This window comes from Thunnus albacares, chromosome 13, assembly GCF_914725855.1.
Source record: "Thunnus albacares chromosome 13, fThuAlb1.1, whole genome shotgun sequence".
Lineage (NCBI taxonomy): Eukaryota > Metazoa > Chordata > Actinopteri > Scombriformes > Scombridae > Thunnus > Thunnus albacares.
The window spans coordinates 16,759,535-16,775,920 of record NC_058118.1 but is presented as its reverse complement, the minus strand read 5'-3'; the positions used below and the strand labels follow the sequence as shown (position 1 = coordinate 16,775,920).

Genomic DNA, 16,386 nt, shown 5'->3' with positions numbered 1-16,386 from the left:
AGAAATAGAAACACAGTGAGCGAACTACTATAAAAGGAAAGGCTTTTTAAGATCCCACAGTCCAGATGTGAAAAGAAGAAGTCTGTAGGGATTCCTAAAGAATGGAAATTACTGATCTCACAGTAATGCCATGTACAGCACATTAACAACACGCTGTAAATAATTTAACTGTTAAGTCATTCAACTCTGCCTGTTGGATACTGCAGGGCAGAAACTCCTCCCCTAAAATCTTTTGTAGTTTATGATGGCATCTTTATTGAAATGAAAGATAGTACAGATAAAACTATGCGCTCATATTCATTACAGATGTGTTAAACTACAGCAGTTGGGCTTGCCAGTGAATTAAAAAAAGATTAGTTTTTTTAATTTACATGTAGAGATTGTCCAGGCTTTACTGTTTGGAAATGATTGTTTTTCTAACTGTGACATTAATTTCTCATTACTGAATTAGTAACGTTTGTCTCATTCTATTATGCTGCTCACAATGTTGGTCTTACTTTGGTCCAGACTGAAATATCTAAACTCTTTTGGATGGACTTTGTGAAGTTTTGTATGGACATTAATGGTCTCTGGAGAATGAAGTTAAATAGTACAATAGAAAAGGTTATTATACATTGTGCAGTAATTATATACGTAGTATATAATAAAATGTGAGTAGTGAAATAGATTAAAAATAGTAATTATCGATTGTGCAATGATATAAACATAGTATATAAGGAAATATATATAATCACTTTGGTGATCCCATTACTTTTCCTCTAGAGCCACCAGCAGTTCAAAATTTTCACTTATCCGGTTAAAAATATCTCAAAAACCAAAAAAACAGATTGGTAAAAATCCTAAAGACTTTGGTGATCCTCTGACTCCCTCTAGCGCCATTAGCAGGTTGACATTTGTGAAATTTTAGATTGAATTGTCTCAACAACTGTTGGATGGCTTACCATGCAATTTAGTGCCGACATTTATTGTTTTTGTGACATTTAATGTCCCCTTGACTTTTCATCTAGAGCGATCATCAGGTCAAAATTTAAATGTATTCAATACTTAAGCTTATTTATCTGACAGTTTGGTTGTCTGTAGGCTCTTAGTCTTGTTCACCTAAAACTATTGTTTGGTTCACCTCCTGTTATGTTTCAGCTAGGACTGGGTATTGTTTAAACAATTACGATACCAGTACCAATACCAGTTTAATACCCTTAAAGTGATTCCAATACCAATAGAGTACTTCATTTGATACCTTTTTCTTTCTACTTCATTCGATCATGTGAATTGAAGTATTCAGTTGCGTAAAATGCCACCATTCCTCCCCATCCAAATTATTTTTACATGAATACATTTTAAAAGTGTTCAAATTATTAAAATATTTATTTTTGTGCCATCTCTGTATGCTGAACTGCCAACTCGTTCAAATACACTGCGCTCAACTGCACCACCACAGACTGTATGGGTTGTAGCTGCCGTTGTATGGGGCCAATCACACATCACATTAAATCGAAGAACACTTGCGGTGATTGGCTGCAAGCAAAACCATACAAATAGTCAATTTTTTCTAGATCTGGCTATAAGAAGGATCAAATGCAGGTATCATTTGACTGGAGAAGTTTCGATACTACTTGGTACTGGGTTATTTCGGTCGATACCTTAAAGGTATCAAGTACTGATACCCAGCCCTGGTTCCAGCTGCATGTTGATTTCAAAATATGTTTAAAGCAAGTGAATATGTTATGAAGAAAAGGTTGCGATATATGTCCTTTTGGCCAGGGGTTGAATGCACTAACTAATAGCTAATAGCAACGTCTCCTGTTCAAGTCTGGCTGGAGACCTTTGTTCATGTAACAATAAAACAGGTAACAATATGCATTTAACTGACTGATTACTGTTATGATGTCAAAGTTTGCCTCTGTTGATCTGAGGCTTAAAGCACTATGATGCCAGATACTCAGATGTTATTGTTGAGCTCTGCATCTAAAATCTAATTATCTTCATCACACCTGGTCCAGTGTTGAAATCATGAATATTCTGTACTAAGACGTTTTCAGCCTACCTATGATTCAAGGTGAATATTCAAAAATATAGACCCTGAAGTACAAAATACTCATTCAGTCCACTTCAGTAAAACCAAAACCCAGAATCCAAACAACCAGTGATATTTGTCCTCGCTCTTTATTGTGTGTGTGTGTGTTTCAGTCTGGCCTTGTATGAATTAAAATTACACAACAGCCTGGAACTGCTTTTTAATCCACCCATGCTCTCCTCTAACAAGACAAGGAAGAGGATGAAGGGAATCTCACATCAGCCAACTCATCAGTCTGAGTTGACAATGAGACGAGATCTGGAGGTCTTCAGCACATGCTTATAGGCTAGTTAAAGCTTTTAATAAGGTGCTGCACCTTATTAAAAGCTTAATTATAACCCTTTGGTCTTGACCTCATACCTCAAGAAGAGCTGAGATAAAAAAATACACCTGGGCTCTATGAAGTCTCACAAAGAGCAAACAATGTTATTTTACTGTGGATTGATGCCCTTGTTTAACATGTCAACACATTACACACCGATGTACTTTCAAATATCATCCAGACAAACAACTGGACATGTTTTACTTATTACTAAGAATAAAAATCACTCCACACTGAGAGGAGTTGGCAGAAGTTTTTAAAACTTTTTTTTTTTTACACAGGAAAAGTAATGCATCTCTAACACAAGCTCAGTCCAATATCCTCCACTGTCACATTCCTACTCTGACAGCAAGACTAAAAATGAGCTTGACCTTTGGTTCAGAGCGTACAGATGGGAAGACATCAGATCAGTTCACACATTTTTAGTCTTTACCTCACAATGTCAAAGACAAAAGAAAGACAAATGAAAATTGACTGCAGTATTCAGTGATAACAACTTGTAATATTGCAAAAAATGTTGCCACTTTTCTTGAGAAATTTCTCAAAAGAAGTGAAACCACACACATCATCATTCTTATAGAGTCCTAAACAACCTGCTCATCATAGTTTCTACAGCTCACAAAAGCTCCCAAATTTACAAATCTCACAGAAAATACACTAAACTATCAGTAAGGAAAACAGGACCTGAGTTCATATTCTGTCATATAAATTTTATGTGACACCTGATCCACAGGTGCTGCATTGCTGAACACCACACATGCAGTAAAGGGGACCCACCTCCTTGCAGCGAAGGTTTCCACAGAGCTAGGAGAAGGACTCCCTGCAGGTACGTGGCCACCGTCCCTCTCGCCATCTTGCTCCCAAATGTCCCTCTCCTCTCCCAAGCTCCAGGTTTTATCCCCAGCAAGCCTATCAGGGCTCAACAAGGCCTTTAGAAAGAAGGAGGGAAGAAATGAGTGAGAGCAAAAAAAAAGGGACAGGATGCAAGACAGGACACTTTGTAATTGGCTAAGAGACACACAGAGTAAGATAGGCAGGGGAAGGGGGAGAGGGAGAGAAAACACACTGGATCACCTCATTAAACCAAATGGGTTGTTCTAACCCCCCAATGACTGTTGGGCTGCATTTATTTGGTTCACTGCTGCCAAAAAACAGAGGGAGTATGGAGGCTGGGTGGGGGGCTGAGAGAGAGAGAGCATGTGAGTCTATGAGTTGTAAAAAAAAATTGGGGGACCCTGCTTCTCTATTTCTCTAGACACCTCAAATAGAAAAAGGGAACTGTGCCAGAAGTTTCTTATGGATTTCCAAACAGTGCTATGTTTAAGTCGAGGGAAAACAGTAACTGTACTGATCCAATAAGGCAGACATATATTATGAGATTTTGAATCCATTTATGAAATGTATGCATTGCTTACATAAATGCTCCTCAGCATGGTACCAAAAATGAAATTATAATGATACCATAAAGACTGTGAGACTGACGTAACTATATATGAATGATCGATAGGGAGACACGCATTATAGTTGTAGCCTATTGTCTGAAATGTGTGTGAAAGGGGGGGTTGAGGTAGTTTGGCAAGTGTCCACACATCAGAGCTTGTTGAAGAAAGAAAGAACGAGAAAAAAAAGTTACATCAATGGAAAGAGACCCTTAAATATAAACCCGCACTTCACAGACTGGCTAAGTTTAAGATGACCTCAAACAAGTGAATCACTGTGACCTTGAAATCAGATCATAGCATCCTCTGCATGAGAGAGACACATGTTTGGGAGGGGAGACAACACTGAAGGATTCCTAGAAAGTGTAGGAGATACAGGAAAGTGGAGGGAGCAGGCAAAAAATAGACAAAAGAAGCAAAGATGTAAAGGTGTGAGGTGGATCAATATTATTTTTAGTTTGTTTTATAGACATAGCAGCTATAAAAAAAAAAGGTGCCTTCCTCTCAGCATTACAGTGACATCTTCTGTCAGATAACATCACACAGGGTCACAATGTAATGTCTTAAAAAGATAGAGTCACATCATCTTAAAAGATGTCATTAGAGATGTCATCTTACCAGTGAGTCACCTCTGGACAAGAGGACTTTTTTATCAACAAAGTCTTGTGTTTTTTGCTGACCACATTGTGTCCCAGTTCCTCTAATCCCAGCTGCCATAGAGACACAATACCTGAAAACAATCAGTGTTTTTATTTCGACCAGTGCTATCGTGGGGTTTTTCTCCATGTTTGGGCTGGCTGGTCCTGTCCCAGCTCCTGAGGGCCGATGTCTGAGTCTGGCAGGATTGCTTTGTCTGGAGGTAATGGGCCTAGAAACAGATGAAGAAAATGAACTATTTGCACCTAAAGACATTGGGAATGAGAATGGGAGAAAGACTTGAATAATGTTAAAGGCAGTGCTGTGCTCATCCTTTGGCAGGAGAACGTGACTTCATAGTTGATGAGTGAACGTTAGACCCTCTGCTGAGGAGGACACAAGTATTAATTATTTAGTAAATCAAACTATCGTATAAATCATGTTCACCTGAAGCCCTATGACCCATGGCTCATGGTCACCTGGGTCCACCAAACACGGCTCCAGTTTTTGGTCTTGTGCACTAAGTGATGTCTCAGCCATGAGATCCTAGCATCAAACGATAAATCGTTTATCACAAATGACTGAACCTGCAGCGGAGGCTCATGTGAGTTACACCAGTCTGGAATGTGGCAAATGTTTCTAAGATGTGATCATGTAGAAACCTTTGGCTCTGAGCTCTGTCCAAAACGGTTCAATTAGTAAAGGGAGTGTATTGTATATTTATATTTCTGCATGAGTGTGTCTTTGCACTGCCTAGCTGTGAATGTACATTCGTATGTCTGATAGAGAGAGAGGGGCAGGGCTACCTGAGCACCCATAATTGGTCTGAAAGTGTAGTTTTATTGCTTGGTTTTCAGACCTAGTATGCTTTGTTTTGAGCTTTGATGGAACCGCATAGTTATGCAGTGAAATAATACTGTGGTAAGAAGATCGAAGAAAAAATACTAATACTAATACTTAATACTATATGCTTAGAGCCGTATGTATTTTTGGGGCCAGAACTATAACCGCATTTGTCCATCACTGAGTCACTCACTGACTGAGTGACGAAGTTACACCATTGGTCAGCCGAAGGCTGCTGAAGCTAAGTATCCCAGAATGCATTTCACACAAACTGACTGAGATTAAGCTGTTGTAATTTTCACTGTAGGACTGTTAATATGTCATTTTATTAAGCTTTAATATTTTTTTAGAAAGTAACTATTTAGATTCCCAATATGTGGTCAGTTTATCCAAATAACGCCTGTTTGAGGAGAGAGGATCTGTGCGCCATCAGTGTAACTTCCTGTCAATGTCTGCACATTACATGCGTCTAGTGTCCTTCCAAAATAAAGCACTTCTGTGTTCATAGTAAATAAAATGAAAGCAACAGAACAAATACATTTACAAACACTACACACATGAAACACACTTACACTTAGCATTAATGAATGCTAAATCTTAACTCCACCCTTCTTACAATAGCACCATATAGTCTACACCCAGAATCTGGTGCAGTGAGTTACAACTACTGTATGAAAAGTGCTTTACAAATGAATAAACTTAAACTTACTTAAAAACAAACATCTTAAAAATTCTGCGATGTCTGATGGTAACCAGGCAACATACAAATTAAAAGCCCCTTAGTGTTTCATACACGGTCCAGCCATATTTTATTTTTTGGCCCAGTCTTGTTTAGTCTCGTGGTCATTAAAGCGAGTGTGAAGTTAAGACTTAAATAATCCTATTATGGAACATATGGATAAAAGGGTAATTTGAAAGGATATTTCAAATTAGGATTGTCCATAATGTATGGTAGTAGGCACAGATGGGCCATATGTCACTGTTGGATTTGTTTTTCCATAATTTGTACAAATTGAACCTGAAATTCCCTCCAGAATGCATCCAGTAACAGTTTCAGAGTTTCCCTTAGTTTAATGCCTTTGACTGACTGACTGTAGACTGAAAGCCTTCAACAGTGGGAGTAGTCAAATGAACCAGTATGTTGCAGAGTTTGTACAATGAGAAAATCAGACGTTTATTCACAGTTTGGACACAGGTTTCCACCACAGTTACATCCTTCATGGTGACACATAGTGACTGCACGAGTAACCACAGAGAGAAACATCAACTCAGCAGGTCAGTGTTGGGGTACAACAGTGGTTGGCTCACAGTGAGAGGGCTATGACTTTTTGTTTTTGTTTTGCATGTTATCCCAATGTGTATGTGGGCCTCTGCCCAAAACCTAAAGGCATGCGAAACTGTAAATGTGAGCTTTATAATCCTGTGATCCTTACATCCTTTCAAATGCATGCTGGGATATGCCAAAGCTCCATCTGATGATGGAGAGGAGGATGGGAGAGTGTCATCACGTTTGGAAATAGCAGCTGACTTTCTAACAGGCAGCCATTCATATTGTCAAAGTTAAACATGTCATACAAAAAACAAAGCAATGACGAAGACAAAGTCATTACAGCCATAAAAGTCTTTTATATATAATAAAGCACAATGTTGGAAACAATGACAAACCAAAAATATATTTTAACTTTCAAATTTCATGAACAGCTGGTTGTTGGAGGCTGTTCCATAATGTTTCTGTATTTCAGGACAGTGTCCCGCCCTCTTCTTCTGATTCTGGGCTTTGAATAGGAATATTTATATAAAGAAAGTGAATTACTGACCAACATATTCATAAAAATATATATAAAGTATATAGTCACACATACATACACATACAGTCATAGACAGCAAAGAACAAAAAATATTGCACATTTGCATGGTGCAAACAGATGTTCAGTCTCTGCTATTCAATGCACTGAGAGACTTTGGACATAATGCATTAAGTTGTTGGTGTTACACATGTAGGATACAGCAAAAGTGATTTTATAAGAGAAGGATAGCAAAAAACTTTCTGATTAAGAAAAGTGAGAAAATAATAAATTGCAAGTTTCTTTCCCTCTGGTTTATATTTAAAACAGTCTGGAAAGAAAAAAAATGGGCGTAGAAATGTTCTATTGCCAATGTTTTTTGTTTGTTTTTCTAAAGTTCAGGTGTTATTCCTCAAATTAATGCGCCCACCAGTGTGCAAACGCTTGTAAATAGTGTGATTCATATATTCATAGTCTCATCCACCTGCCGTCCACTTCCCACACGCATCCACACACCCTGCAGTACCATGAGCCTTCATCTCTGCCAGCTAGAGAAGCATATCGGTGTTACAAATAAAGTAGCTGACTGAGTAGTGCCTGTTTCAGTTTACCTAACGTCTACCTTGCGTTTACCTAATGTCTGCTGCCTATATATGGGCGTGTGTGACTGGAGGACTGCTCACCCCCTCCAAACTGGTAATTTACCCCTCTGGGTGAGCGATAGAGGAAAAGGGAGGTAGAATCAGAGAAGGAGAGAGGGAGGGAGACGTGAAAAGGCGTAACCCAGACAGACAGACATGCACACTCAGACATGCACTTGTTTGACTTGATAAACGGGCCGGAGTGCTGGTGAATGTCAGGCTAAAGGTCTGGGTAGGATCGACTTTCACTACCGATCTGTGCCAAAGAATTACATCTCCAAATCTAACGGCAAGCCCACCCGAACACACACCCCTTAAAAACAAAATCACCATGGAAATAAGTAATCATTTGGTTTATGGTACAAAATGCCTATTCCTGCAACCCATTTGCTTATGATACGTGCTCGGATAGTTTGTCCTGTAGTCTGTGAAATAAATGCTGGCTGCTATTGCTGCACATCACTTTGGTACAGATTAATATACACTGAAGTCCTCCAATGTCATCGTGTGTCAGATGTTTTTCACCCTATTCTCTGCCTGTTAGCAGGATACATCTCTGAGATAAGGTCAGTCACTGGACAAGCACAAACGTTTTCTTAGTTTAGCTGGTCTACTGATAAGTATGACATTAAAAAAAGGCAAAAACATTTGGCCCTGGAGAGCTCATCTCCAATTCAGGCATAACCACCCTGTCAATTTTACAAAACATGGTTGGACAGCCCTAATGCAGTTTTCAGTGGTGACATGAGGTTGCATGATTGACTGAATTTGAAAATACATACTAACAGTATGTCTTATTTCAGATTCATGCGCTGTCCTTTGCTCCCCAATGTTTTTTTTTTTTTTACTGTTGCTGTGCAACGTCTCTTGTTTGGTCCAGCACCTGTTGAAATGTTTTTTTGGATGTGCATACGCTTTTTTTCCATGTCAGTTTCAGTCAGTAAAATGTGAAAAAATAACTTTTGGATCAAATCGTATGTTTGGACCTGGCATATTTCAGCATTTGCAAAGCATTGGTAGAGGTATGAGCCGTAATTATGGCTCACAAGCTAGCAGTACAGCACTTGTCCACAACTACAGAGTACTGGTTCAGTTTGTGGCTGTTGGAGAAGCTTGCGTGGTATCATGTCCTTGTCATGGTTTTCAGAACGTCTGTTCAGCACTTTAGGTCATCTTATGGAGATAGCATTAGTCTGTAGCAGCAGCTAGCTGTTGTGGTGTCTGAGGGTGGAGACTAGCATGTGTATCAGAAGAGGAGCATGGTAGTCTACACCTTCCCCAGGACAACATATAGGTCAACAATGACCGGAACCGACAAAAGTGTATTGACACTGACTAAACTGGGTAGAAAACAGGGAAAACACAGAAAAAGACCCCAGTCTTGCCCCAGTTATTAGTGATCCCACATGTGGCAGATCATTTAAACTGAAGACAGTAAGCTTTTACTTGAAGTGGCTTCATTAAGTAATTGAGGCAGAATTACATCATGATAGCATGGGAACACTTAGAGTACCCAAAACTGTTTTCTCTTACTTTCACACAGATACACGCAGACAAAGGAGAATATACGTATAGTGTAAATGTACATTCACACAAATACATAAAGGCACATAGTCACAGGAACACGTTCTATATCACAAATTGCAACTGATGAGTGTGACATCAGAAGACTTATGCAGTACAATGTCGCCCGTTACTAGCAGGCCCCTTCCCATGACTCATAACGACCCACGGCACGGAGGGGAGAGGCTTCTCCTCCCAGGAGGGTTGAAACAACACCAGATCAAGAGCAGCGCCTTACATAAACACTGCAGTACTGTAACATACAGAGGGGATCATCCATCAATGTAAAGCCAGGAGGGAAGAAAGACTGAAAGACATGAGGGATACAGGAGGAAGCTTATGAGGGTTAGGGGGTCAGGCCTGAGTGGTCAGAGCTGTTTCTGAGTGTGTGTATATGTGTGTAAGAGGGATTATCAGTGGGATTCTTGTGTCAACTGTGAACACTTTAGCCCACCAAAGTGATTGTTAAAGTCACACATGCTCTGCAGCGAGTCTGTGAACTCAGCATAAATCAGAGCGTAATTTCTCTGTGATGTCAGAGATAGGATTTCAGATATCAGGACATGAAACTGAGACTTCCTGCCAAGTTTCTTTGTTTTAATGAATGATGGTATGCGTGTACGTGTGCATATCGCTCTCACTGTCAGATGTTTTGCGTTGTACTCTCTTTAGGCAGACTAATGTAAGTGGAATGATGAGGTCAATGCTTCACTTCATGCCAGGCGTCGTCTGACATGACACACATGCACACACACACACACACACATAAATACGCCACACATAATGTAAACCCTCATTTATCCATAGAACACATCACACTTAAGTGATGTGTGTTTGCACATATAAAGGCACCAGTTCAGTTATGATTTTATAAATACTAAATAGATTTTAGGGCCTTTTGCAGTGCATTTAATGCATCTTCTAGTGTGGTATACAGTAAAGCTAAATTGACACGCAGTAAATCCTTAGTGCTTGCTTCTTAATAGACAAAAATCACTAAACAGATTGCAATTTATTGATTAAAATATAAGAGATGGGAACATACATAAAATCCTTGTTCTGCCAAAAAATGCATTCTGAGGTTCAGCTGATGCTAATATGAGGCTTCAGCAGCCCAATGTAGCCATGTCAAAGTTTCAGTCCTTTTAATTTGCTTTTCCTGCTCTGTGTTTCCGTCTACTGCAGCTCAGCAAGGAAAAACTGTCTTATACTTTCTCAAGACCTTGATGTGGTCGAAAAGTAGGTGATACTGTTAAATTGGTGGAGTTTAGTTTGCAGTCATCCTCTCTTCTAAGTACAACTCAATGCAATGACCAGCACCAATATTTTTCAAAGATTATTTTCTTGACAATCAGAAGTGTAGAGAGACAAGATTCATGAGTAGAGAGAGGGGCTAGAATCAAACGGTGTACAGTACCAGTCAAAAGTCTGGACACACGTTCTCATTCAATTGAATGGGAAGATGTGTCCAAACTTTTGACTGATACTGTTTGTTGTGGGTATGTGGTATGTCTTTCAACTAGAAGGCTATCAGGGCATCCCACCCCAGAATCTAACTTTAAGTTTACAGTCACCATATAACTTATTTAATATACCTTGTCAACAATGGTCAGAGCTGTCCAGATAAGACGCAGGGTAGGGTGACCGAAGGGCCAAACGTCAAAAACGTTAATACAAACCTTTAACACACTAAATATTGCTGATATAGGCTCATTGTATGTCGTAAAAAAAACACCTAAATCAGCTTTGGAGTAACTTTATAGGAAATCAAAAACGCTCAACACAAACAGTCCGCCACATATTGTCTTACTTTTCTCCCTTCCCTAGCTTTCACTTTTTTACATCCCTCCCTTTTTCCCGTTTCACCACATTCAGTGGCAGACGTTTATTTAGCAGAGAAACAGCTAGTGCCAGGACTGTAATCCATCCAGAGTCATGCATGGGTCAGGCCTCTAGCAGGCATGAAGTCCCAACTGATTGAAATATAATACTCCATCGTACACAGGAACCCCCATCATGCAATCTGAGGTCATTCAGCTCCCTCGTTTAGCAGAGTATCACCCAGCCGAGGACCCCGATGATGAGCCTATCGTTGTCATCACCACAACATCAGGACTGAGGCAACCAGATGGAGACAATTTGGGCGCGGAAATCATCTCATTCTCCTGCTGACATCATCAGAAGGGGCCAATTAAACAGCCGACTCATCTGTCTTCTTGCCCAATCAGATAGCATTTTACACTTCTGAATGTGTACACTGAAAACCCGATCCAACCTCTGCTGATGTAGTTCACGTCTATCAGTCGTCTTACAAGGTTTTCTGCAGCCGCTCTGTGATTGGTCACAGTCTGAGAGATGATGATGAGTTTGTTGATGTGATGAGGAGGGGGAGTGGAACTCCATGGCTTTGTTTATGTCTGTAATGACAGAGTTCAGTTAGAGAGTGTGTGTTGTGTGAGTATACCGTGTGCGTGTCTAAGGCCATTTTCACACCCAGCGCTTTTGGAGTGGTTTATATTAGTTTCTCCCTCGGCTCTCTTCATTTGGTCAGGTGCTAAAAATGCCAATCAGTCCGTATCCACACCACCTGAAAACGTAGCTCTTGGTCCTCTTCCAAGTGAACTGTGGTGCAGTTCATGAAGAGTGAGAACATAATTGTACCAACTACAGGAAATTGCCTTCAAATGCACCATTTTACAGGCATAAGGAGTCAGACTCTGACATCTGATAGCCAGCAATTACTCATGCTGGAAAGTCTAATGTAAAAATGATTCATGATGCTCATGTTAATCTTTTTTTTGCAACATGTTCTTACAGCGTATGAACACCAAGGAAGGTAAAATATTGGGCAGAGGTCAGAGAGGTCCAGCATGCTGCAGGACGACAGGTTACCAACACACTGTCCAGTAGATGAGCAACATGTGAGTCCAGTTTTGTTTGCAATATCTGTGTGACTTGTAATTAGACAATAAGGGCTTAAACTATATACGAAAAATAAAACAAGTACATGTTTCATGCATTGAGAGCAAATAAATCTGTAAGTGCACCTCAGGAAAGAGAGACGATGAGAGTAAGAACATAATGACCTTTATTTAGAATTCAGGTACAGATATTTTGAAAAATGGTTTCTGTGGTCCCAGCAGGAACAGACTGATATTGTTTTTTTAGCAGATGGACACAGATGGTGGCTCACTGGGAGCTCTCACCGCTCCCAGAGTGAATGATGACCTGCTGCTTGACTCAGCAGAGTGACAAAACATTGACAGAACCTACGAGGACACATAAGCACATGTGTAAACACACACTCACACTCAATGAGAGAATGAATTAACATTATTTCACACATCTGGAATAATGGATTATATGTAATGGGACTATAGTACAGGTGACATATCTAAAGTCATATCAAAACTGCAATAACTCACACAACAAGGAGGTTGATCGGTGAACTCTATCATGTAATATAATACCAACATACAGTACATCTCTGTTAACACGCATTTTTCAGCAAGCATTGTTTTATTGCAGCACAAGGAATATATATCACCAAACTTTCACAGCGCTGAGGTAAGAAGAATAACAATCATCAGTTCATAAATTAGAGCTCATGTATGCCATCAATCAATAGGCTTTCATGACACATAATATAGAACATACTGGTGCAAAATGGCTTTGTGTAACGACACGATTTCATGATGACTGACATGTACAATAAAACAGTTCATACACACCGGCTTTCCCTCAGAATAGATACTGCACATTGTAACTTCAAATAGCATGTTGCTAGCGCATTAAAAGATCATAAATTATATCAGATGAATGTAAGGCGACCCTGATTATAAGATGACCTACCTTTTCCAGTAGCTGTTTTTGGAAAAATAATGTTACTTTTTGAATATAACTTATATCAATGTATAGTTACATACTCACACACTCTCCTACCAGGCTCTTGGAAGCAGTATTTTCTCCGACAGTTAGCATTTATAAGACTGCCTGTTTGTCTTTTTGAGCTCCTTATCACCTGTGACAGTGGTATTTGGCAGCTTGACATATTCAGTTTCTGCAGTAGAGACGGCGGAAGACGTTTTGGACTCGTTTTCATTCGTCATGAATTTATTTCCTCCGTGGCAGAAAAACACGTTACACGAGCCTTCAGAAACTTCTGCAGATTAAACTGGACTAATGAAACACTTGTGCCGACAGACTAACACACACACTATAAACAGACTTTAAGACACTCGCTAGTCTAGCAACATTAAGGCTACAAACAACCCATAATGCAACACTTTGTGTAGAAGTCGGTTTTACACCGATACTTTTTCTCTACTTAAAAAGAATATCTGATGTTGTGAACATGTAACTGTCTCACCATTAGCGGATTGTGTATGCACATTAATGAAATGTTTTTCTGGGACGTACCCTACCTGCAATAATTTCAGTTTCTGGAATCACACATCATGGCATGGACAGGCTGTAAAGCTGAGCATAAACATGAGGACAAGCTCAGAACATTTTTTACATTTTAAGTGGGAGGACTTCTATTTTTTTTAAAAATTTAAATGCAATCGAAAGCACTCCTGCCTGATATGCGACATTTCAATGCTTCCAGTCTCTACGGCCTCTTTGACTGATTGGCCACAGCTGTACTATATTATTCAACCCTCAGTGATACTGAAGTACCGCCTTCTCCTCATCCAAACTTTAAACAGTAACTTGACCAAATCCTATGTTTTATTGTTCACACTGACCGAGGGTCTGTGTTACAGATGTTCATTTCCTACGGATGTAGTGGGTCATAGGCCAGCCTCAGTCTGACTACTAACCCCGTGGTGTTGTACACTAACCAAGTGGCCTGCAAGTGTCAGCATCTTATCACTATGATTGATGTCATCTAAATGCCACTGCGGCAGCGGACAGGTGGCAGGGCCTGTGAGTCCGCCACACATGACGTTACACAGTCACACAGTCTCTCACCATATCGTATCCAGTCTGCCAAGATTGAACACATTACTCACATACAGCACATGCATCATACTGTATATGCACAACAGCCCACTGGGGCTGAGACATTTTAGTTGGCACTGAAAACTGTTTCAATTTCTATTTTATTGTTGTCTCAACTACTGTGAGAAAGATATAATAAGACTTTACTTTTGGAACACAGTAAAGAAAAAAAGGTTTGAGTAAACTCGTCAAATGTGACTGAAGTGAGAAACTAAATGAATGTCACGTAGCTAATATGGAGCAGGACCACCGCAGCTTCGGCCCTGCTTGCAATCTTGGCAGACAGGGGGCAGCTGTAATGTGTTTGCACAAAAGGAATGCCTGTGTCGCCTTTTTTTTTTTTTTTTTTTTAAAGAAAATTGCTGTGGGAATATGTGTATTGTACCTCCAGGCATGCTTTAAACCAGTGGTTCCCAAAGTGGGTGCTGCAGAACCCTGGGGTGCAGCAAAATATTTCATGTCATTTTACATTTAGTCTGTATTTTTTATATCATTTCACCACATTAAACCTGCAGTGCGAAACTTTTACATATAAATGAATGTCCATTACATTCAAACCCTTGCCAAACAAGTTCACACAATGCTGATTATCTCCGCCAGATAAATCTCTCTGTATTTCACAATATACAGAATTTTTAAATCTCATGTGAGGTGCGACATTCCCGAGCTGGCTGTTTGGCCATCAATCGTGCGGCTCTTTTAGACTTTCCAAATGTTATAGGACCGAATGGATCAAATTCTGATAGTGAAACTCTCAAAACGCTCAAAACAATTAATCCCATGTTTTACAGCCGCAACGGTAGGTTACAGCCAGTGGTGTACTGGCCATCGGGCACACTGGGACAAGTCCCGGTGGGCTAGTGGACCGTCCAAAAATACATTTTTGGGCTGATGGACCGTCAAAACATATCCGTTTTTACTGGCCCTCTCTGTGTGCCTGTCATTTGGGGTGCGCATGAGAGCGTGCTGCATGCCTGTGTCAGGCAATAACAGCCAAGCGCCCCCCTTTACTCTCACTGCCAGAAGGGGGAGACAAAAGTCCCGCACTCCAGCTTTAAAGCTTTATGTTTTATTTTACAATATGTTTTCAAATACATTAAAATAAAAGATGTGAAGAATACGTATTAAAAATGTTTAGTATGCAGTAGCACCTCAAGCTAATGACAACTCATGGTTGCTGGTTGTCATAGTAACACAGCATCCTTTGTGGCTTGTGAGTTTTTCAGGTGCTCAGCAATGAGGAGAAAAATATCTTATAAAGGGGTTCTGTGGTCTAAAAAAAGGTTGGGAACCACAGCTTTAAACCATGCACGCACAGACTATTACACATGTGTTGAGTGTGACATAGCGATGACACACTTAACACATGTGTAATAGTAATAGGAGAAGATAATGTAACTGTTAACTTCTTTTCACTTATCTTTTATTGATGTGAACAAATGTGTTTACTTTCACCCGCATAACACACTAATGTGGAGATAATAAAACACATCTGGTCATAAGTTTGACCTTCATGTGTCAGCAGTGGTTAGGTGTTATAGCTCCCAACACATTGGACCTTTAAACAAGACAAAGAGTCTACAGCCATGCTAGCAGCTCTGTGAGGCTGTATTTAGGCACAGTGATGCTTTGAAATAAATGTTAATGTTAGCTTGCTAACATGATCACAAAGACAATATTAAAATGCTTCTGTTTAGCAGATAAAATGTTTACCATGGGAATGTCATTGGTTTTGCAGGTATTTGGTCATAAACTGAAGTATTGGACAAATTAAAACTTTGACCTGATGATGAAAGTCAAGGAATCACCAATCACAGGTTGCCTGTCAGGGCTGTTTAATTACTTAATCATGTGGGAAAATGTCCTGTGGTTTCCTGCAGACATTGTAAAGATTGTGGAGGGTGTTTCATCCTGATGCCGGTGAAACTAATTATGAATTCAACTCTATATGTTGAACTCGCCATATTGTGGAAGCTCACAATATATTGTGGTTATTCTGTTTTGTGGCACTGAGCAAGTGTATTGTATCTTCCTCCTGAAATCCCCATATCCTTCCAAAATCAGCTGTTTGTTGTTTGTC

The 16,386-nt window shown here is 39.8% G+C and overlaps 1 protein-coding gene across 4 annotated transcripts in view; it reads left to right on the top strand.

Annotated features, from left to right (window-relative positions):
* Positions 1-16,386, top strand: part of LOC122995015 (protein NipSnap homolog 2-like) — a 41,716-nt gene that overhangs the window by 1,094 nt on the left and 24,236 nt on the right. For 2 of the 4 annotated variants that reach the window (XM_044369925.1, XM_044369924.1), the window contains exons 1-2: positions 3,137-3,222; positions 12,120-12,223. In XM_044369925.1, the coding sequence (XP_044225860.1) occupies positions 12,173-12,223 (51 nt within the window). In that variant the 5' untranslated portion in view covers positions 3,137-3,222; positions 12,120-12,172. Of the gene's footprint in view, positions 1-3,129; positions 3,223-12,119; positions 12,224-16,386 lie in introns of those variants that run through there. The other 2 variants (XM_044369923.1, XM_044369926.1) reach the window with 2 other exon arrangements.